At 40.2% G+C, this 24,538-nt stretch overlaps 1 protein-coding gene across 1 annotated transcript; it reads left to right on the forward strand.

Moving 5' to 3' along the window:
• Positions 1–4,674: 4,674 nt before the first annotated feature.
• Positions 4,675–7,503, forward strand: Klln (killin, p53 regulated DNA replication inhibitor; the record flags this gene model as incomplete). The annotated part of the gene is made up of 1 exon (XM_023566689.2): positions 4,675–7,503. A coding segment is annotated over one exon (642 nt), but the record flags the coding sequence as incomplete, so codon positions are not given.
• Positions 7,504–24,538: the final 17,035 nt, after the last annotated feature.

Consider the following 24,538-nt stretch of genomic DNA (forward strand, 5'->3'; position numbering starts at 1 on the left):
CACACACCCTAGACACTGTATTTTTTAGTCCCATATTCAGCAGTCCTTTTTAGACTAACATTACTAAAACTACACTAATAAACTGTTACATTAATTCAATTTTGCAAAGTATTTTAAAACTGAATCAACATCCACAGTTTCCTCTGAGAAATCACTTCATTAGCAAATTAAAATATTCCATTCATATTTTTATAAATAATTTAACTTTCACCAAGTTAGTGGCTGAAACAGACACTACAACCTGCCAATTCAATGTCTTCAATGACCATTTTAATGCAACCTCCCCCCCAGCAAGGAAAACTGAAACCCAGCAAATCAAAGAGCTTTGGAGTAAGCAAATTATTGGGAATACAACTATCAAAAGAGCAAGGTCTTCACTGACATTTTTCATAACAATATCTGGCTCAATAAAACCACAACTCTAGAAATTAAATGTAATTAGTCATTTGATGCAGTATTTGATACTGTCTTCTACGCATACCACAACTAAAAGCAGTTTTAAGTCATATAAATTTCAGGTGCAGAGGCCCACATAATATGAAATCAAAGGAGAAACTACCAAACACTTCACTGCTCACATATTGAAGATCTTGCAAAATATTAAAGTCATACAAACAGTAACAACTGTAAAGTGAGAAAAGTAAAAATAGCATAATCACATTCTGAAAGCTGAACTATGTCAGAGAGAATTCTAATAATTTCTTTCTATGGGGTTTTTAAAATGTTATATACAAATCAAATTTATTCTTATGTATCTTATATGCTTGTAATAGGCTCCTTTTGAAGTTAAACCATAAATCAGAATTCTTCCCCAATTATGTTTTGGACAAGATGGCCAATTAATTAATGCAGATGCCAAAATTTGCAAACATTGTAGTTCTTTTAAGATATTATTTTTAACAGAAAAGTCTTGTGCAGTTACTTCTCCAATAATTTCATCTTCATTGCGAAATGAAAATGGAAAAAATTATCCGTGCATGTTTATATGTAGCTAATAATATCTCAAAGAATAAAATTATTCCAAAATAAAGACGTTTTACTTTAAAAAAAAAAAAAAACAAAAAATACTCCCCACATCAGTAGGAGATAGACTTTGGTGCTACTCTACCTTTAAACATAACATTTACTGATATTTGCTAGTAAATAACTTAGTAAGAATACCTATTGGGCTGGGGTAGTTCGATGGTAATGTGCTAACCCAGCCTGTGCAAGGCCGTGGGTTCAAGTGCTAACTCTGCTAAAAAAATTTAAAAAAAAAAAAAAAACTATTAAGACACAATTACATAATTTTAACTAAATATTGTCCACTGCTAAATTCACAGCACCAAATTTGAGGCCTTAAAAGAAGTCCTGGTAGATCCTAATGCTTCAGTCATTCAGACTAGTAATTTATTTTCATACACTTAATGGCCTACCAATAACCTCTCAATTCCTGTCAATACTTGACATTCTGCAAAAAGGAGTGCTGTATCACCATCCCTCATCAAAATCAAGTTTGGTTTAGCTGAAACTGAAAAGATCAATAGTTTTCTATAACCACTAACTTTTTGAAGTAGGTCTAATTCTTAAGCAAGCAAAACTATGTACCTTTAAAATTCTTAGGTTTCCGTCTGATTCAACGAGCTGACTCAATGAATTTAACACACTATGCAAAAAGCTAACATACTACACCTGAAGCTGGAGAATCCATTCTTACCAGCCTTTCTGGATAATCGCTGGTAAACTCTACCTCACAGTCTACACAGGTAATTAACGGATACCTAAAAGGTGTCAGAATACCTAAAATCTAAAACAGGGTGAGAATAGTAATTCTGGTATACGATATTTAAATTTCAAGTGAGAGTTCAAGTTTAACCTCTGTAACTATCATTTGCTGCACACAATACCCTTGAACTTACAGGACACGATCATCCTGATAAAAAACTACTTATTCTCTATTCTATTATATACGACAAGGCCACGGAAAATAAAACGCTGCTGAAGAGCAAATTTCATACCCTATTCCTGCATTACTCCATAAGCCGAATTTAACAAAAATCGATAGAGTTCCTTATAAGGTATACCATGGCAATATGGATTTCAAAACTACAAAACTTCTCAATGCAATTCAAAGTTATAACTCAGTTTAAATATATAAACCTACCTTTGCCCACAAAGGCGTACCACATAGGATGAAGATTCTGCTTTTAAAGTTATGCAAATCAGTCCACAACTCATAATTTAAAAGAATCTATCAATGCAACCCAGGAAACTAAAAACAATCACTGCGAGATTCTGATGCAATATGCTTACGTGCAACATTAATTTTCATTTTAATCTGATCTATACCCTTGATCTAGGGCCTAAGCCAAGATTTAATCGAAATATGCTGAACCTCAAAGCGTCTTTTTTATTAGACAGGATTACCGAGCTCACTAATCCACTATCAGTGTACTGTATTCTGCCTTAATGGACAATAGCCCTCAGGAACAGACCACAGAGACAGACTAAGAAACCAATCTGTGCACTGACACTTGCAACCAGGCTTGAGTTCCGTCTAGCGAAACACACCCTACGTAGAATACACTGAAAAGAGAGGCAAAAATATCTGAGCGACAAATGCGACCAGGGTTACGGAAATTTTCCGCATCCGTCTAATCCTACTTCATAGGAGGTTGACAGAAAAGCAGAGGAGCAGCCCTCAGAAATGGATACAGGTCAAGTCTAAGTCGAATCCATCCTCTTGATATCTCCTTTTGTTTCTGCTAACGATCTCTTTGATGATGGCTGTCATGTCTGGGAGCCTGTGGCTGAAGAAAAAGGAGGAGAGAGATGGCAGAAGCTGTTGGTGGCGGGGCTTCTTCTGCAAGATGGAGATGGCTCTGGACTTGGTCGCCGATGCCCCTCGCTCTGCTACCGCTTGGTTCTGGACCGCAGCCGGGTAATGGCTGCTGCGGCGGCTGCTAGATGGTTGCAGCGACTGGGCCTGCTTCTCTTCAGCAGCCAGCGGCCTGGCAGCGGCGGCAGCGGGATGGGGAGACCACGAACAATCCTCGGAACGGCTGCCTCCTGCAGCGGCCTCCGGAGCCCGGGCCAGGGGGGGTGCGGCGGCGGCGGAGGGGAGGCTTAGAGCCGGCCCGGGTCCCTGGAGGTGCCGCCGCCGCCGCCGCCGCCGTGTTGGAGGCAGGAGAAGGGGAGAGACCAACTCTCCGGCGTCCCCAGCCCTGGAAATGGTGACAGGCGACTCCGGCCCCCTCCCCGCCGCCGCGGCCGCCGCCGCCGCTTCTCCCCCCCGCTCCAGGAGCGGGAGGCACCGCCGCCGAGCCCCCGCCGGCTCCCGCCCGAGCCCGCGGCTTCCACCGTTCCTCTCCGGAGAAGACGAGACGAAGCGGCGCGGTTAGAAGAGAAGCCCCAGAGCAGGCGAGAACCGCCGCCGCTGCCGCCGCCGCAGGCCGGCCGGCTCCCCGAGGGCGCTGCCCCCGCGGCTGCTCACAGGCGCTGAGAGGGGCTCTGGGCCGCGGCCGCCGCCGTCTCTCATCTCCCTCGCCTGAGCCGGGCCTGGCCTCACAGCGGCTCAACTCTCAAACTTCCATCATGGCTGCAGCTTCCGAGAGGAGAGCACTGAGCGCAGCCGCGTCCCGGCGTCCGATCGCGTATCCTGCCGCAGTGCACAAAGAGTCCCGCCACATCACCGTCCGCCGCCGCGCCGGGAACCGGGCGCCTTGAGAGCCCGAGGGGAGGCGGAGAGTCGGGGAGGCGAGCCAGGGGCGGGCCGGGCCGGGCCGGGCCGCGCCGTGGGAGGGTTGGATTAAGAAGGGGCGGGAGCGGCTGCGCCAGGGCGAGCGCGACTCCCCCAACAACACCCGCCTCGTAGGCGCTACTGAGCATGCCCAGTATGACCGCCGGAGCTTGCTCCCAGACGCCGGCTCCAAGCTGCTCTAGCGCTAGCCGCTGCTGCTCCTGCTGCAGCAGCGCGGGGTGGGAATGAGCCTCAGCCTATGCCCGGAAACCCGGCTAGAGGCAGGGTAGACTGGGTCGGGACGAGGATGGTGATTGGGGAGCTGATGGTCAGAGCTCCACGTGTGCACTGAGCAGTGTCACTGATCTCGTCTCATTACCTGTGCACACAGGTGGAAAGGACCAGGTGACTGCGCTGGCCGGTGCCTGTGCAGGGGACTGCAGGGACGATGCCTGCAGCGAAGACACTCCACCCTCCCCGGCCCCTGCCACTAGATCGTGCCCGTCTGGCCTGCATTCTGGTTCCGTCCGTAGGCGCTGCTCTCGGAGCTCAGTAGTTTACGAGAATTTGGCTCAAGCAGCCTTTACCTAGCGATTCCCCCACTGTGTTCTCAAGGTGTCAGTCTTTGCACAAAGAACAACTCCTTATTGTGTCTCCTGCGGGTATCGCCTCACCGGCTCCCATTCGCAGCCCCACGCTTCCTACGGAACGCAGTTTATTTGCCCCAAAAAAGAATAACTGTCGGCAACGCACCAAGTGTGAATACAGACACATCCCCCTGGATTTCCAGGGCGCAGAGGACATCTGTGCAGGTAGGCTGAAGGTGGATCCCCACACGTGAAGAACGCCCCCCCCCCATGCCCGCCGCCCCCTCGAGAGCCTAGCATCTTTTCCGTAGAGAACCCAAGTTCGGTCCTCAGAGGCTCTCTCGCCCCGCCCCTTTTCGGCCACGGTGAAAACCTGGTAGAACGGATCGCCCGGGGCCAGGCCCTGCACGTCCCCCGCTGGACCGTGCCAGCCGGAGGCCTGAGTGTGCAGTACAGAACGGTAGGAAGCTGCAGCCCTGCGAGTGGGCGGGGCGAGGAAGCCTAGGAGGGTTCAAAAGGAGGTGGAAGGATACCAGAGCCGCCGTCGGAACTACTTTCAGGAGGAGGTCACGTGTGCGCCTAGTTGGGGAACTTTCCAAATTCCCTCTGCTCTACCTTAGCTGCTGCGGCAAGTGCTTCGCTTCCTTCGCTTGGTACTCACGCCGGGTCAGCGCAGTAGGACCCACTCCCCTGCGGGACGCGGAGGAAAAGGGGGCACCGACGAGATTCCCGCGGGAGCGCTGTCTAGCGAGCGCCTGGGAAACTGGTTACACAAGCACCACATCCAAGCACGTGCCCCCGCCGCCCGGCTCCGCTGGCCGCCGCCTAGCCTTGCAGACCGCGAGGCTGGAGAGTCACCAGGCTGTCAGTACCCGCGCCTGTCTCAACAGAGCAAGCCTAAGGACCGATACCCGGGGCTCCTCGCCCAGGGTCTGCCCACACTGCGTGCTCCCAACCGTGGGAGGAGGGCTGAGGGTGGGAGGAGGTCCGACGCATCCCCTAGCAGATTAAGAACTCTTCTGGCTCTAAGCTCCTAGAGCGAAGAAGTTATCTCTGCTGCCTGCTGCTTGGGTTTGCCAGTTGGCACAACTTCCAGTCGCTACCCCTTAACTGGTGAGCGCGCCCCACCTACTGTACAGTCTGCTTTTCTTGTCAGAAAACCTAGTTAACAGCATCAGCCCAGAACAAATATGTCAAGTCTCCTTACAAACCATATTGGTTGATCTGTGGCGAAAAGTCAGCTAATTCAGAAATGCTGAAGGCTAGAACCCATTTCCCCTCCCCCATCAATCAGCTACAAAGCAAATATCTACCTTCTGCCTGGGGAGAACTAACATCAATCAACACCAACCTAGGAATTTCTTCCTTTTTAATTCTTTCCCTGGGGAAGTAGAACTCAAGAAAACAATTTTAATCCATAAGTATCTGCCTTGAGACTTGGGCACTGGGTCATTTTAGAAATTGGGGGAATGGGAATGGATAAGCATGTATGTTGTAATAATTGTCAGTAGTTTCCTAGGAAAATGTAAAGATTTATGAAGCATATGAGAAAGAAGATCATGTGTGTGCACACCATAGTTGCAGACAGTCCCTGAAGACTGGAAACCTCAAGAGGACTAGCTCAGCCACAAGCCATTACCTAACTCCAGGACTACTAATTAAACCAGGGATATTTACAGTGTTCTTAGAGATCTCTGAGGCTACTTAAGTCTAGCATTTATATGCAGCATCTTTAAGACAGCTCTGCAGGAGGCAACAATCTGCTGAAGCTTCAGTGCTGATATTTATTGGAGGCTGTTTTTGTGCTCGGTTCTGGTCCACTTGAGGAGGCAGGGACCTTAAGTGCAAAAGGAAATGGAGACCATTCTGGGAAGAGTGTGAGAAAGACCCCCCATTTGGTTTCTAAATATGCAAATCCTGTTCACACAGCCTAGAGTGAGTTAGAGATTTATTTTACAAATCACCAAGGATAAGGAGTCCGGGATGTCTAGGTGTGCTTACTAGATTGCATGGTAAAAACCAGACCAGTGTGTGCTCAGTTATCTACTACTGCTCTGTGGGGAACGGGAAATGAAGATAAAGTTAGATCAAGGGAAGTAGATTGGGAGGGTAAAAGGTCCCACATTGGTGTTTCGCAGGTTGCTGATCTGTCCCCAGAGTCTTAGTTACTAGTCTGCCTTATTCTACCCCTCCCCTGGAGCCTACCCTGTGTGACAATCAGTCTCACAGCATCTGAGCAGATCTGAATCTGCTTCCCTGGAAGAAAACAAAACGAGGTGCATTTCTGTCTTGCTAGCTATTAGCTTGGAGAGGATCTTCTTCGATTCCCATGGCACACGTATTCTGAAACAGAGAGAGGATGTGCATCACTGCCCTCAAGCACCGGAATATGAGAGCAGGAAGAAAACGGGAAATGGGTTTTGCTGCTTAACATCAGGTCCCTCTACTTCTCTCTAGTGGTGAATGAAAGGATCACCTAGGTTAGCATATATTTGACCAGACTGATAGCAATATCAGCTGGATGTTGGGAGTTGCTGAACAGAAATCTGCTGCCTTTCTCAATGTTGTGTGTTCCTGAAAGAAATAATTGTTGTAGCCTTTTTCAAGTTTTGTTTTTCTTCACTTTTTCCTTCCCCATGTGGTAAAGCTAAAACCTACAAATGGCCTGGCCCGGTGCACAAGAAAAATAATTTTTTTTACTTCAAATATTTTGTTAGTGAACAGATTTTCAAATACACTGGTTTGCAGACACCTCATTTCATTACCTGTCTGGATTCAGCATGCCTTAGGGAGAAATAGAAGCTTGTAACAAAGGGAGAAGTATATAAAGCTTCACGGAGACTTTATAGAATAACTAGGGAGCATGATAAACCAGCTTTAATTATAATTTCTAATAACTGATTCCAAAACTGTATTACTACTATACCCAAAGAATGTTTGGAGAAAATTTCTTTTTTAGTTTCTTGGATAAACAGCAACTTGATGTAGGTGATATAAATAGTAGATGTGCTCTTTGTAGATTTGCTGCTAAAATGTCTTTTGTGGGACTATTCAGTCGCTATAGTGCTTTTCTCATCTCCCACACACTGACCTTTGAAGAAGAGACCCAAATCAATGGCTTTAATTTCTAAGCAATCCTCTCTATTTTTATGTTTTTTTAGTGTTTTCTAAATAAAGAACAATAAAATACAAAAAATACATTTGGTTTTCATTTAAACTGCTCCATTCTTCCAGGGTTCTGAAGGCTTTCCCTATATTTCATTCATCCTAGTAATAAATATTGTTCTTTTAAATATAGACACTTTTCCCAAGACGTTCTGCAGAAAGCATTGCATGGGTCATACGAAAAGCAATATTCTAAAAGAAAATGTCTCTATAAGCCTTTCATGTCCTAAAATCTCTCCGAAAGTTAATTCAGATGACTTTATTTTCCCATCTCAGCAGAGAGTTGTGCTATAGAAAATCATTAGTTTGACAGACATAGGGTTTGAGCTGGGTGATTCTAGGGAAATCAGAAATTGTGTGTGATTTAGAAACTGTGCCTTGGTGGCTGTTATGGCTTATGCCTAAATGTCCCCTCAAAGCCTCGTGTGATCATAGGCAGGACTTCAGAAGTGACCTGAACTAGAATGTGTGATGCTACAATTGATTCATGATGTAATGTTAGGATCAGGGCATTAGGATTAAGGTGGTGAGTACTACCCATCCCAAGTACTGTGCATATGATAAAAGATGCAGAAAGACACTGTTTAGGTCCCTTGCTTGCTTTTGCTATCTTCTGCTCGCCATAAACTGTTCTCCTCTGCAGTGCCTCTGCCAAGCCACTCTGCCCATTGAGATAGCAGAGTATGGATTGAAACCTCTACAAACCATGAACTAAATAAATTTTTCCCTCTTTAGCTTTGGGTGTCAGGTATTTTGTCTCAGCACCAAGAGAGAAGTGGGTAAGACAGTAGCACACATTTGTAATCCTAGCAGCTCTAGTGGCTGAGACGGGAGAATCACAAGTGGAAGACCAGTCTGGGCAACTTAACAAGTCCTCAAACTAATGAAACAATTGGGACTTCAGTGGTAGAGCACTTGCCCAGCATGTGTGAAACTCATGGTTCAATCCAGAGTCCTGCAAAAAGGGTGGAGGGGTGGAGCAGAGAATGACAGAAAAACATTTTGTACTGGGTTATATCCCCAGCTTACTTTTTATTTTTTATTTGGGAACATCTTCATTAAGTCACTAGGTTGCCAAGTTGATCTTGAACTTGAGATCTTCCTGCCTCAGCCTCCTAAAGTGCAGGAATTACTGGCATCCACCAAAGAAAATATGAACAAGGTTTATGAACAGAGCAAAGACTGGCATACAGTCTACCTTTATGGAATTTTAAAACTTGACTTCTTTAGCTGACACCATCCCAGCCCATAAAGTGAAGGCAATAAAAATATTATCTTTTGATAACTTTCAGTTATCTACTGATTGATTTTTTAAAAACTTTAAAACTTAAGTTACTTAAAATAATCACAGTTCTGCAGTTTGGAAAAGTCAGTTCTTCTGTTCCCTAATGATATGAACTTGGGAAATACATGTGTTCCCCTCAACTGTGAGTTTGGCAGGGTCTGCAAAGTCCAAGATACCTTCACTCACATGTCTAGTACCTCAGCTAGGGGTAGCTGAGATGGTAGAGGGGCACTCCGTCTCTTTAGGTGCTTCCTCAGTATCTCCTGACTACTGTCTGAGGTCCAGGCTAACACTTTGAAATCTTTTTTCTTTTTCTTTCTTTTTTTTGAGGCAGGATCTCACTACATAGCCCAGGCTGGCCTCAAACTCATGGCAATCCTCCTGTGTCAGCCTCCCAAGAGTTGGTATTAAAGGTGTGTGCCACCATACCAATCAGGGTTCACTTCTTGCCCACAAAGCAATTTCTATAATTCTTTCAAAAACAAACCTCTCGGTCTGGTATGGTGGTATATACCTGTAATCCCACTATTCTGAGTCTGAGTCGGGAAGGATCACCTCAAACTCAAGGCCAATTTGTGGTATGCAGTGAGTTCAAGACCAATTTGTAGTATACAGTGAGTTCAAGGCCAACCTGAACTACATAACCAGCCTCTGACTCAAAAAAAAAGAAACCTCTATCTCTAATTTGGACTTGTGGAGGTAACTGCTGAATGACAGCCACTGAGATTCTTGGAAATCCCTTTGTCTAAAGGAAAACCAGCATCTTATCAGAGTCTGGATCTTTACCTTGAGGCCACACTGTAGGTCCCTGAAGCCATTTCTGATTTGAGACTTGCAGGCTAAGGAGCCTCCTAGGGTTTGTTTACATTCTCTATGTTCTGCTTAAAAAACAATATTTCCTTTTTTCAATCACATGTCTTTCTGGTGACACCAGCATATTTTGCTTGTGTACCATCAGGCATCAGTAAAAGAAGGCAGCCAGCCAACACTTGCAATAATCAGCCTAAGCATCTCCTTTGCAGATTCACACACTGATGAAGTACACAGTCTATTGTCTGTGTTTCACTGCACAAAAACTTGACCCGAGATTTAGCCACTCCTAACACTGTTTCTCTGACTTCCAATAGCAATTTCCTCAGGGCTTCTACAGCTTCTATGAAGAGTCCACTGTCCATATTGCAGAGACAAAATTAGTAGTTACAAATGTAGGGCCCCACATTGAGTTCCAGAAAACCTGATCTGTACATTGTGTTAATTTCTTGGATTTGATAAAATGTAATTTACTATTAATAATCATAAGACTATTGAAGGAAGAATGTACATATATATGAATGCTACCATTTTTGCAACTTTTCTGCTAGCCTAAAATTTTTTCAAAATAAAAATTTTGAAAGCCAAACTAAGTTTTTAAAAGAATTCACTAATCACCTTTCTTTCCAATCTCTACCCAAGAGCTGACCCCTAAACCAGTGCCAGAATTATTGTATTTTATTTTATTATTATTATTTTTTTTTACTGGGAATTGATCCAAGGACCTTATATTGAGTTATATCTTCAGACTTTTTAAAATTTTTATTTTTGATACAGAGCGTTGCTCAGTTGCCCAGGCTGGCTTCAAGCTTGCCATTTTTGTGCCTCGGCCACCCACGTAAACTGAGATTATGGGATGCACCACCATGCCCAGGTTTTATTATGCCAGAACCCAACTTTGAGTCAACAATTTCTGTCAAGGTATTATATCAAAACTGCATGACACACTACCAAAATACAATAGCTTAAAATGGCAAAAAGCACTGACTTGCTTAGTGTTCTGCAATATGAATAGGATAAGTAGTGATTGAAAGGTTCTTGCCCTAGTATAAATCACTGTACCCTTATGGCGGTGGTCTAACATGGCGGAAGGCCAAAGTGGAAACACTTCCTACTTCCTGCTTCTTCTTCAGCTCTAATTGCAACTCCCCTTCCTGTTTGCATACACAAAGAATTCCAATTGGTTCCTCACACGTCATCAATATCAGCCCCATGTGCCACTACTGATCAGAGGTCATATAACCATCTGCCTCTCTGTACCTGGTTGAAGGAGATAACCCAACTTCCACAGATTGTGTGCTCCTTTACACATCCTCAACTCAATAAACCTGTTCATTTTGTACTTTTTGCTTCTCTATTGTGCCAGAATGCTCTAAAAGTGATGGTTTGTCTCTATCCTGCAATATTAGCTAGGGTGGCTTCACTTGGGCTGTAATATCCAAGATGGCTACATCACATTTCTAGTGTCCCAGCTAAAGTGCTCTAATAGCTAGGGGCTAACTGGATCTATCTCCATAGTCTCTTTCCCTTTAGGAAGTGTATTTGGCTTCAGTGGTGTAGTCAGACAGCTTCACGTGATGATTATCTTCCAAGACCACAAAAACTAAAGTTCTCAGTTATAAACCCAGGTATCACAATTTTTGCTCAGTCTGTTGTCCACAGCATTAATGGGGCCAAGAGTCAAGGAATAAGAAACAGACTGCCTTTGGTGAGACGGTGGCATAGGTGTAAAGAGATGAAGGGGTAGATGTTAACAATCCAACACGGTGCTCAGACCTCGCCCTATAAATGACTCCCATGACCACACCTTTTATGATCCTTCTCTTAGGTCAATTCCTTTGTTCCTTAGTCTTTCAGTTTCTTTATTTGCTCACTCATTTATTTGACATGCATAATTCTACTCCAGAACTAATATATTTTCAAAAATATTCAGTGATATAAAACCAAAATGAGCAGTGTATCTGCATAAATACTGGAAAATGTCTGGAAGAATAAACAGCCAAGACAGCAGTGGTTACCTCTGAGGGAAGGACAGGAAAGAGTCTTTCAGAGGGACAGGAATTTTTCTTTTTCATCTGTTACTTTCTCTATGCTTTGAAGGTTCTTTACAATGATCATTTATTATTTTCATAAAGCAGAAAGTTATTTCATCCTATTAAGTCTAAAAATAAATGTTTATTATCAAAAGAATATCAAATAACCAGAGAGGAAGCCCAAATCTATTTTCATTTTTAAATAAATGAGCACAGAAAGAAATTCCAGCATGTAAGCCTAAAGGTCAGCTCAGTCTCTGCTGCACCACAGACGTACCCACCATGTCTTCTGTAGGCGCTGTGTTACAGAGATACTATACAGCACACAGACTGTGTCTTAGCCTTTGTATCTTCTCATCTTTGTTTTTTTTTTTTCACTTCCTGTTGTATACTCACAATCTTCTCATCTTTGTATTAGCCTCAACTAGACCTATTTTTACTCTTTTTACCACTTAATAATTTTTTTTTCAGGGATTGAACTCACAACCTCATGCTTATCAGGCAGGCACTTAGGCCGAGGAGCTAAATCCTCAGCCCTTACATAGTAACTTTTGCTGCTCAGAAAAAAAAAAAAAAAAAAATGTTTTTACATATCTGTAATTCCAGCTCCTGGGAAGACTGAAGCAGGAGAATCAAAAGTTCGAGGCCAGTCTAAGCAACCAACACCACATTTCAAAAAAAGATTTTAAAAGGGCTAGGAACGTAGCACAATGGTAGAGTACTTGCCTAAACTATATTGGCCCTGGGTTAAATCCCCGGCAACACTAAACAAATATTTTTTTATGTCAGAAATAATCTTTTTTTTTTTTTAAGTGCCACTACCTTTTCTCATTCCAGACAATGGCAAACTGGCTTATGTTGTTTTTGTTTTCTTCTCTTGGTTTTTTGGGACACAGTCTTGCTCTGAAGTCCAAGCTGGCCTCAGACTGATGGCAGACCTCTTGCCTCAGCCTCCTGAGTGTTGAGATTATGTAATCGTAAAGCACCTGTTGTGCTTTATGTTTTAATAGTGTGGGAAAAGAAATCTCAAAAACTGCTGGTAAGCAATCCTGCTTTACAAATGAAGAAACTAAGGACCAATAGTTTAGATGTCCAGATTATGTAACATTCAGTGAAAGACTCTTCACTGGAGCCTGGGAATTTTCCTGCTACCCCATCGGTAAATAAAGATGAAAGAAAACCTAGCTTTTATAGAAAACCTAAACAAGTTAAAAAGAAATTTAACTAGAAATGGGTTTTAGTGACAGTTCAAGCACTGCATAGGAGTGAACATTGGGAACAAAGAGACTGCCTGACTAGAGATGATAAATAGGATTTGGAATAAGAAGGGAAAGTAACAATATAATTACTAATGTTTGCTCTGCCCTTAAGTGTTCTGACATTAGCCCTTGAAGAGTAAGACCTTAAGAATCAAACATGAAAAATATGAGATGCTTCACATTGTAAGTCTGCTTCTGCCTGCAGTTCCTAAGATCATAGATAGAATAACTTCCAAAGAAGGATGTAAAGGAAGCAATCATTATATTGTGACTGAGAAAGAAAAGGATTGTGAGGCTCAAGCTCCTTTGAGGAAAAAAAGAGAACACCAAAATTCGTCAGGAACAGGGGGAACTCTGCCACCTGCTGAACAGTTTGAGTCAATGAATTGCTGCCTTCCAAAGTTAAACGCAGTTCTTAGTCAGGACTAATCAATGAACCTATTTGTAGTCAAGCAGATAGTACACAAAGTTTAATTCTGGATTCACCAGGCCACATTGTGTTAGAGAATATTAGTTTGTCTATAGCATGAGTTATTCAAGGCCTAATCTTTAATTTCTTTTCTCCTGTGAATATTTATGCTTGTTTATCCTTATAATCTAGTTTTCAAAACACTAAAAATATTGTATACTTGCTGGTATCCAGATACAAACAATATGAGAAAGGAAAATGACACAAACATTTATTCAAGTAATACATGCACATACTTAAAAATTCACAGTGACTTAACCACTTTCCCCAGCTAAATGACTTTTTATCCGTTTTGCTCTTTTCATTTCTTTTTCTTCTACACATAATATTTACACACACACACACACACACACACACACACACACACACACACAGAACACAATTACAAGAGAAGCCTGGGAGAAAATCTTGATTCTTTTGTACAAACTTGATCTTTCTCCTCTTTCATCCATCTTTCCACTGTTTGTTCTCCTGCCTGCTCTGCCTTGTCATTATTCTCCTTCATAGCCCCATTTTCTTCTCCTCACAGTATATTTCAAGATCTCCTTACCAATATACAAGAAAATTATATGACTAGAAGGCCAGGTAGGAAGATAACATAAAGGATTGCCAAGTTCTATAACTCTAGGGCCATAATTCACATCATATGTCATGTTGCTTATATTCCTTTAGTGTCTTTTGGTTTTTCAATCATATTAATGTACTATCTTTATTTAATGTTTTTAACTCGACTTTGTTACCCATCAGTAGATCACTGTTAAATTCCATGGTTAGACTAAACAAAATATATCAGTTCTAGACTGCCCAGTTATATGGGTTCTTATTAAAAGTGTCTTGAGATTAAAAGAGTAAGTCTAGACACCACAGTACTGTAATTGTGATTTAGGTTTATCTGACTCATAGGAACGTCACAAAGAATTCTGTAGGTAAGTATAATACTGTACTTAGCTTAGCAGGACATTTTTATCTTTTCTATATACAATAAACCATTTCTCTTTTGCAGATTCTGTCTACTTAATTTTATTAAATCTTTGCATTTAGTTTTGCACAGCAGGATCCCCAAAAGACAAGGAAATCTACAAGCAAAAATCATAGCACTTAAAAATGAGTTTGGAAATACTATTTTTTTCAGGTCTTTAACATAAATTTAATGAGGTCAGAGAACTGAAAGCTAATGAATAGAAACAGTATGTTTTCAAAGGAAACAAACTCCTCATTTACATAGCTTAGACATAGAAATCTTATCTGCAATTTTTTTTCTAGACACAGTACTTTGTCCTGGTTACCTCCTAGAGTATAGCCCCAGGCCACTAGTTCAGAGATTCCTCTCTTCCTTTGTCACCCCTGAAGCAATTATGAAGGAGGCATTCAGCTGTGCCTTATTCTGCAGGGTTCTTGTGGACTTGCTAATTGTAACAGGACTGTCTGCATTTCAAGTCCTGTTGATTATAGAATCTGGAGCATTTATCTCACTGATTGGCCAACTTTTACCTAGAATTTAAATGTGGCAATTAAATTTTCTGTCTTCCAAGTACAATTAAACTGTGTCCTGCCTGAGAATGACTACTATGCCTTTTTCCTTTTTAAGAGTACTGTCCTGTTCAATTATATACAGAAATCTACCAATAAGAACACTTTTGCCTGAAGAGTCAGCTAGCTTGATAACTTACTTGGCTTGGGTTTGTTATAGAAGCTAGATCAAGCAGTCCCGACTCCTAGCTCACCCAATGTTTCTAATAACATTTTCCACTAGATGTTTGTTTGTTTATTCTATAATTAACAGAAGGCAACGACAGCCTTTGTGTTTTAGGATACAAACTTAATGAATTACTGTACAGTTTTTGTACCATCTTGACATAGGCTACACTTTTCTTTTTTTTGGTACTGGGGGTTGAACTCATGACCTTGGGCTTGCCAAGCAGGTGCTTACACCACTGAGCTAAATCCCTGGCCCTAGGCTACACTGTTACAGAAAGACATGTAGGGCTCATGAATAAAAATACTTTCAGAGGTTATAACAAACCATATTATGCAAAAGAATTGTGTCTCTTAATTATCTTAACTCTGGTGGGTTACTATGCATGGATCACCAGTTACTTAGATTTTCCTACTTAGGGATGGAGACAGAGCTCACTTGTAGAGCCCATGCCTGGTATGTCAAAGACCTGTGGTCACCTCTGATAAGATGGTATTAATATAGGCAGGTACGTTAGGTAGAAATTAATGCTCAGTTTGAGAGAAACTGAGTGCTCAAAAAAGTCAGTAAAGGGGCTGGGGATTTAGCTCAGTGGCATAAGCGCCTGCCTTGCAAGCAGGCAGTCGTGAGTTCGATCCCTGGTACCAATAAAAACAAAAAAGACCAAAAAAGAAAAGAAAAAAAAATAACAACATCAAAATTGTGGCTGGAGGCACATCTGAAGACAGCCCTCAAGATAAAGATGGAATGGCTAGGCCTATATGCCTCTCAAAGGGATAAGCAATAATTTAAAACTATAATTAGCACTACCTAGCCCAAGAAGTCCAGATAGACATCAGTCACCCAGGTAGATGACCGGAACGTCCAGATCCATCCCTTCACCAAAATGCCTTTGTTTTTTTGTGTACTCTTGCTATGTGACCCTTCCTCCTACTGGATCAAAATTAGGTAAGCTGTTATATTCGTAATCCTAATAGGTTGATTATAGTTTGACCCATGTTGTACATACATTGTGACTCTGCTGTATAAATTACCCCTGACAAAGGGCCTCAGTGATATCCTACTTTTGAGAGCCCTTCTGCTTCTCAAGAGCTATCTCTAAATAAACCTTTCCTACTCTTAACCTCTGTGTTTCCTCAAAATTCATACTTTGATTTCAGAAGGCACAAACTCAGCACATCTAGTATCTAGCAGGTTGGCAATTATATTTCACCTCTATTATTTTGGAGGCTCCAGTGAGATAATTGGAAGGAGATGAGTTTACTTTTGTGTAATGTCATTCCTAAATATTGTGACTGAATTCTGGATTATGACTCATTTAAAAACTCAAAAATTGTCATTCATTGTTTGATACTTGTTTATGCTGATTGCTTGTAGCATGTTAAAAGTTGAAAACATAGACACATAGGGGCTGGGGATTTAGCTCAGCGGCATAAGTGCCTGCCTTGCAAGCAGGCAGTCGTGAGTTCGGTCCCCGGTACCGATAAAAAGGAAAAAGACAAAAAAAAAAAAAAAGTTGAAAACATAGAAGATTGTGACATGGGCTTCCATGATTTGATATTTTTATTTTTGCAAACAGGATTTGGTAATTTACTTAATTTGTTCAGTTGTTATGAGATGGGTCTATTACAGACAGATTTTAGAATGGTTTTTGGCTGATAGCTTGTGTGAGTGTGCCTAAGGATTCAGCCTGAGGTTATGGGACAGGTTTTTGGAAGCTCACCTTTGGAGATAGTTTTTATTAGTACGTCAGGACATGGTAATGTGCTTTGCTTTGCAATCCTAAATTTTTTTTTCCTTTCCAGTTGGCAGCTCCTGAAAAAAATGAGTGTTCATCTAAAGGGGCACCAAAATAGACATTCTTTTATAGACTATATACCCCCATCCCTGGGGTAGAGTGGAATCAGAATTCACGCTCATCCAGAAGGCACACACAAGGGCTTTGGCCAATTCAGTGTCCGAGCAGGAATTTTTCTTGCAACCAGCAGGAAAGACCTTCTTTCCAAGACATAGTGAAAATAACTGATTTCTGGGTAACACTACAAAGAGTTACTTCCAAAAACATGCTTTTTTTTTTTTTTTTTTTGAGACAGGGTCTCGCTATGCAGTTCAGGCTGGCCTTGGCCTTGAGCTCACTTTGTAGCCCAGGTTGGTCTCGAACTCGAAACAATCCTCCCACCTCAGCCTCCTGAGTGGTAGGATTACAGGCGTGAGCCACCACGCCCGGCCAAAAACATACATCTTAATAAGCTCAAAGTAATAAAGCTTAAAGGAGCATCTCCAATCTGTCCTTTGTTTTCTTTGTGTGTGTGTCTTTCTCTCTCTTTCTTGTTCTTTGTCAAAAAGTTAAATGGCTGATGTTTGGATTCTTTGATCATTGGTTTACTTTCTGTTTGGCAATGCAGTTAGAATCAATCTTAGCTGTTGTCTTTGGAGACATGTTTGCTATGTTTTTGGTCTTGACTGTTGTGCCCTTGAGATGGTTAGGATTTAGTTCCTACACTATGCACAAAGTCACTTTTTGGTCCTCCTCACTCCACTGCATTGACCCAAAGAAATTATGCAATTTATCACAACAAGGCTTTGTTCAAAGCAATTTCTTATTTGAGATTTCAGGACCACATTTCTAAAATGGTGACTTTTGCCCCTCCCTGAGGCCCTTCCAGAGTAAAGCTGTGTTGGTTACTTTTCTCTTGTTGCTGAGACAACAAAATTAGGGAAGGTGACGTCCAAAATTAAAGAAGGAAAAGTTTATTTAGCTCACAGTTTGTGGATGTTTCATTCCATACTTGGCTGGATCCAAAGCAGAGTGGCACTTGGCACAGGACAATAGTTCATGGCAGCAGAAGACAGCAGAAGCAATGAGAGAAAAAGGGAAAAGTCAGGAGAGACAACTCTTTTTAACCATTATATTGTATGCAGGCCACACTCACCCTAGAGTGGGTATAGCACTCACATCCATAATCCCAGCACTGCACGGTGAATCAATCATAAATTCTAGAAGCCTGCTCCTCTGCCATGAGTGTACGAGGCTTTGGAGGGATATCCAAACACAAACCATAACACTGAGCTTCATTTATCTCTGGGTCATATGCTTAAAAATTGATTTAAATTTAATCCTCAAACTCTCAAAAAAATAAATGTTAAAGTTTTAATCTAAATTTATCAACCTTTCATCCCTTAAACAAAACTAAAAATTAACTCCTTTCACTTTCTTCTCCCCTCAAAAATGCTGCAATACAGGGCAGACTAACTGGTTTCTACAACACAAGTAAATTTTTGGATAAAGCAGAAAACATTTCTAGGGGCTGTTATGAATTTATTAACAATTTTAAACAGAAACAGGTACTAAAGGCTATCCACACCCCTAGACCCTAGAGGACTGCCCCTCTCTCATCATGATTTCTCTCCAAATCATTTCACCAGGCCAGCAACTGTTAAAACCTATAGCTAAATATGGTCCAAACGACACAGGATCATGAGGAAGGGGGCCTAGGTCTATGATGGAGTAGCAGACTCAGTTCTGCCCACTTTCTCACACCTCAGCTCAGTGCTGCTGGCACTGGATGAGTTTAAGTCTAAGAAACACATTAGACTGGGCACCGAGCAAGAGCAACAGTCAGGGCTGCCTTCCTCTCTCTTGTTTCTTTATGAAATGGGTCCTTCTTGGAAACAGCCTTTGCATTCACAGGTGTAAAGTGGTTTTTTTTGTTTTTGTTTTTGTTTTTTTCCCATCTGACTCTTATTACAAGAGATCTCTGTTAATTGATGATCAATAAAAAAAGTTCTAACTAGTCTTTTCATAATTACAAACCTAAAAACTGTAAAAGAGTTTCTGTAGTTCCATTTGGCCAATATATCTGAGAGTACACTCTGATTTAAAATGATTATTTTGTGTGTTTTTATATTTGCTCATTCATCTGTTCAACGTGTGTTAATAGCTAGTTAAAGCATCTACAACTGCTTCATTTAAAAAAATTGTTTTTGAAGTCAACAATTTGTTTTTCTATTTTTTCCTTTTGGTTGTTTTTAAGATTTCCACAGAAGACCAGTTTTCAGGAAGTCAAAATTATTTAAAACATTATCAGTTAAAGACTGACAGGGTTGAGGCTTACATAACAATAAAAGCCTGAAAGTTTGATAACATAAAAGTTACATATAATTTAGGTTAATAAGTATGCTTCTGTGCATTAATTTTTTTTTTTTTTTTTTTTTTTTTGTCTTTTTGAGACAGGGTCTCTCTATGCAGTTCAGGCTGGCCTTGAGCTCATTTTGTAGCCCAAGATGGTCTTGAACTCACAACGATCCTCCTGCCTTAGCCTCCCCAGTGCTGGGATTACAGGTGTGAGCCACCACGCCTGGCTATATTAATTTTTAAATATACATTATCCTTCAAAATTTCTACTTAAACTGCTTGTAGATAAATACTCAAGACAGTATCTCAATTGCCTGTTTTCATATAGTTTAACAATAGGTTAATTTAAATCACTTTTGGTAAGAATACAGATGTTGTTAAAATTGGTAACAAAGCCAGACATGGTATCTCACATCTATAATCCCAGCATTTGGAAGGTGGAGACAGGCAGATTGCTGCAAATCTGAGGCAAGCCTGGACTACATAGCAAGACCCCCTTTAAATAAATAAATAAATAAAATTGGCAACAAATAGTAATATCTCAGTTTACAAACACTTCTATTTTGAATAATTTGGTTCAAAAAAGAAGTGTTAAGCAGAATTTTGCTAAATGCAGCCATTTTCCTCAAAATCATGGAACAAATTAAGTTTGTGAACTGAAATACTACTGTTTTTCCACCCAGGTTGTTAGACTACCAAGATAACATTTAAAGTCAGTCTTATAAGTGCAATGTACATTATCATCTATACACCAATAGTATAAGAGTTTTCTTTGATCAAAGATAATATATATATAACTTTAAAAGTATTAACCATTATTATGGGTCATCTAAAATAATTGTTTTGGTTATAACTGAAAGCTTTTCTATGTCTAAAACAGTATGACTTTTCTAAAATATTAAGATGCTTTTGGGTAAATTTACAAACTATATTTGAAAGCAAAGTTTCTATATTTTACTAAAATAAATTTCTTGTGTTTTCTGTGTTAGGCTTATAATTACTAAAAAATGAGTTAAAGAATACTAAAATGTTTCCCTATAAAATATTTTTGATAATCAGTCCATAATTAGTTAAATAAATAACTATTATGTTAATTTATTGCATAACATGCATTTAGGCATGTTTGTACATATAAAAACAATCCATCATGAGTCTAAACTTTAAAGTTAAGTTTATAGAGTTAACACTACCTAAGTTTAATACATACAAAATAACTAATGTGTTCTCTCTGATATATATGTTTAGACCTTAAACATATAAAATAGTCAAGTTTTGACATCTCTTTAAATATGATCCTGACATTTGAACTTGGTCTACATCTAATGGTTTTGATTAAATAAATATGTTGGTATTCTATAAATGAGATCCACTTGTGTATTACGTAGTCTACCTGCAGCCATTAACATTGTTTCTTAAACTTATCAGAGCTGTAAAGATATCCTTAATTCTTGTCAATACACTTGTACCTTATAAAACCTGTTAAAAGTGACTAAATTTTGTCATAAGAATAAAAACTAAATATAAAGATTTCTATATAACTGTAATACCAATTATTACTAACTTCATGATATATTAAAGGATACGTTTATGTTTCCCAAATATACAGGCCTTCAAAACAACTAAAAAGTATCTTATCATACTGGTGAATTCCAGTCTAAGGTTATTTATGGTGATATGCCTTTTCAGGTTCAAACATCTGGCTTTCCAATCCTTGTTTTCCAACTATTTGTGATAAAATTTGCATACCAATTCAATATGAGACAGCCAGCCAAGTGACACAGAAACATTTTTAGGCTTGTGCTTTGTGATCATTATGTACGTTATATATGTATTACAACAGTTAAAGAAGCTCAAATACTGTGTGGTCCCAAGAATGTCACTCTAAAAATTAAAGGTTAGACATTAAAGATTGTCTTGGTTACTTTACTCTTATTGCTAAGACATAATACCTGACGCCCAAGAAAAGGGGAGAAAGGCTTATTTAGTTCACAGTCTGTGAAGGTTTCAGTCCATAATCAGGTGGCTCCAAGGCAGGATGGCATAGCCTGGCATAGACAGGCAGTGCAAAGGAGAAACAGTTCATGGTGGGCAGAAGGTAGCAAAGCAAGCAGGAAACAAGACCAGCCTCTTTCTGTCCCTTATATTGTATTCAGGTGTTATGGTTGATATATGGCTTCAACTTGTGAAATCTAAAAGCTTAAATAAGTAACTCAACAGTTCTACACCCTGGGGTGTAGAGAACAAGCAATTGCCATTCTAAGATATTGTTCATTGTATTTATGTGAGAAGCCTGGAACTTACTAAGTGATTCAATAGGGGGCCAGGGTCGCTAGTTTGTAACATCCTCATCCTGTGCAAGAGGAGGGCAGGCAGATGATGTGAGTGCTACACTCACCCCAGGAGAGCAGCCTACATACATTTAAAAGGCAAATGAAGAGGGACTGATTGCTCCTTCTGCAGAGGAACCCCAGTCTTTGCCTTCAGCTTGGACTTCATCTTCTGGCTTCTGGCACAGACTGTTTGGCGTCTGCCTGGGACTCTTCAGCCTTTGTAGTAGACTCTTCAGTCTTCCACTGTAGATTCTTCAGTGCTCCATCATAGAAACCTCGGTCTCCTGACATGGAGTTGCACAGGACACTGCGGTAAGCTCCAGCTCTTGGACTGGACTCTTCAAACTCTAGTGTGCAGACATCCTCTGCATGCTCCCTTATTCAACTTTGTGGCTGACCACTGTAAGCTAATCTTGTAATTTCTTTTACCATTGTATATCTTGCGTTCTACCTGTTTCTCTAGCAAACCCTGACTTAGACACCAACTTACTGGGATTTGGGTGGTGCCAAACCAATCAGTGGACTGATTTAGTAATCATTCACCCTTAATCCTAGCCACCCTTAAACCTAGCATTGCACCATGAATCAATCACACACTCTAGATTCAGCTACAAATGAAGAAATCCCACCCATGACTGATAAGGCACTGGGGGGGGGGGCATCTAGATAACAAGCTATAACAATAACCTGTAATGTACATCTATAAACAAGTACATTCTACTTAAATATCACTCTAATTAAACACATAAACTATGTTTACATGTACATCTATAACCAAGTATATTCTACCTAAATACTACTCTAATAAAAGATGGTTAAAATATAATAAAGTTTCTTTATGTCATTTATAATTAAAGACAACTGATTAACAAGGGTTTATTGTTTTGTGTTTGTTTTTATTATTGTTGTTTTCTGAGGCAGGGATTTGCTATGTAGTTCAGGCTGGCCTTGAACTCACTATGTAGCCCAGGCTGATCTCACATTCACAGGGATTCTCCTGTCTCAGCCTCCCAAATTGTGAATGACCACAGCTAGCTAAAGTTATTTTATACTAAAATAGATTTTAAATGCATTTCAGAGATGATAATGTCATCAAGCTTGCCATGCTAAAATGTTGTTCTCCTTAATGTTGCTTTCTCTGTAAAACTTCATAATTGTTATCTTTTAACATTCTACAAAAATTCAAGTTCTAAGACAACCATGATAAATAACACAATAACAGATTATTAGTCATACTATATATTTCAAAGTGTTCAATATGTAAATAAAATCATAAAAAACCTGCTGTTCACACAATAATAGTGCTATAACCAATCTTTTCTTCAAAGTATTCAACCACTAACTCATTGAGACCAGAGCTAAAAAGATAACTGGGCTAAAAAAGACAGTCAATATTTTGGCCCTAGCCCTTCAAGTTCAACAAAGACCCAGGACATGAGGAGGCATTTTCTGCAGGTCCTACAATTCTGATGAGTCACCCAATATCCCAAACAGAGAGATTGTGAGACTATCCCACAAACAAAAATCAACCAATATAGTGTGCTAAAAGAGGGACACACACACACACACACACACACACACACACACACACACACAGCAACTCCCATACTTTCACAAAAAGGCACGTGGCCAGGCAAGACTACAACCCATCACGGCAGCTAATACTGATAAAAGTGCTGAGAGGTTCTTATACATTGTTCCAGAAATAATGCCTAAAAAGATTTAACTAATGTTAATAACAACAAAAAGTTAATTCGAGTTAATACAGGTCTCACTTTAACTTGGCTTAAACACCAATCAACAAAACAATAAAAAATATTTTAAAAACACCATATTAATAAAGACTAAATGTAAGAAGGGGACTCCAATCACTGACTCTTGCTGGCAATTTCCAGCTATCCTTATAGCTGACCTGTGTCATGATTCAATAATACTAAAAAGCTAAAGTGAAAGCTATAGAAGTTCAATAAGTGTGTTTACATTCCTTGACTAAAATTGTTCTTTAGAACCACCAAACTGTCCATCTTCTTACAATTAAAACTAAAAAGACTTGTAACAAAAAAAAATCAGATTTATAGATAACCTCTATTAATAGAGAGGTCTAAATGCTAGCTAGTTACAATCACTATTCCAGTCCCTTAAGAAGTTTCTAGATGTGGTTCCTTTCTTCAATCTGTCTTTCCACTCTTATGCTCATCTTTTAACTGTATATGCTTTAATCTCTTTTTTTCAAAAGCTGTTTATTCTTGCATAGAAGCTGCCAAACTCTAAATAATCATACAGATGAAACCAACAATGAATGCACCAGATTCCTTTTACCAACCTCCACTAAATCAACCTTTTAAAGAGAGTTCTACTGCTAAATCTCAACATGACTTTTATCTAAGGTACCTTAAATTAGCTTTCTTTTTTTTTTTTTTTTTTGTGGTACTGGGGATCAAACTCACAACCTTACATTTGCCAGGCAGGCACTTATGCCACTGAGCTAAATCCCCAGCCCTAAATTAGCTTTCTGAAAAAGGACCCTAACAATAATCTCTCTTACACTAACCTTTCTCAGTCCAAAGCAACTAGATTAAAACATCATCCATTCTCCTCCAAATACAGCTCTTAAATATAGCTCTACAGAGGGAAAAATATTATGGGCAGCTAAGGTAGATAAAAATTAATATATGGAAAGAAAATTAATAATCTCAGAGAGAAAATTAATAATATCTTTTTAGCTCTAATCTCTATGAACTCTCAAGGAAGTCAATAAAAAACACTAACATCAAAATTGTTGCTGGAAGCACATTTGAAGAAAACTAGTCCTCAAGATAAACATACAATGGCCAGGCCAAAATGTCTCTCTAAGGCGTAAGTAGTAACTTACAATTATAGTATAATTAGTACCACCTGATCCTAAAAGTACAAAGAGACATCATTCACCCAAGTGGGTGACCAAAACACCCAGATTCATTCTTTCCCAAAAATGTTTTTGTCCTTTCTACGTATCCTTGCTTCTCTACTGGGTCAATATTAGTTAAGCAGTCATATTTGTAATCCTATAGG

The sequence above is a fragment of the Cavia porcellus genome, unplaced genomic scaffold (assembly GCF_034190915.1).
Source record: "Cavia porcellus strain 051 isolate PalLab524CR breed Dunkin Hartley unplaced genomic scaffold, mCavPor4.1 scaffold_28, whole genome shotgun sequence".
Classification (NCBI taxonomy): domain Eukaryota; kingdom Metazoa; phylum Chordata; class Mammalia; order Rodentia; family Caviidae; genus Cavia; species Cavia porcellus.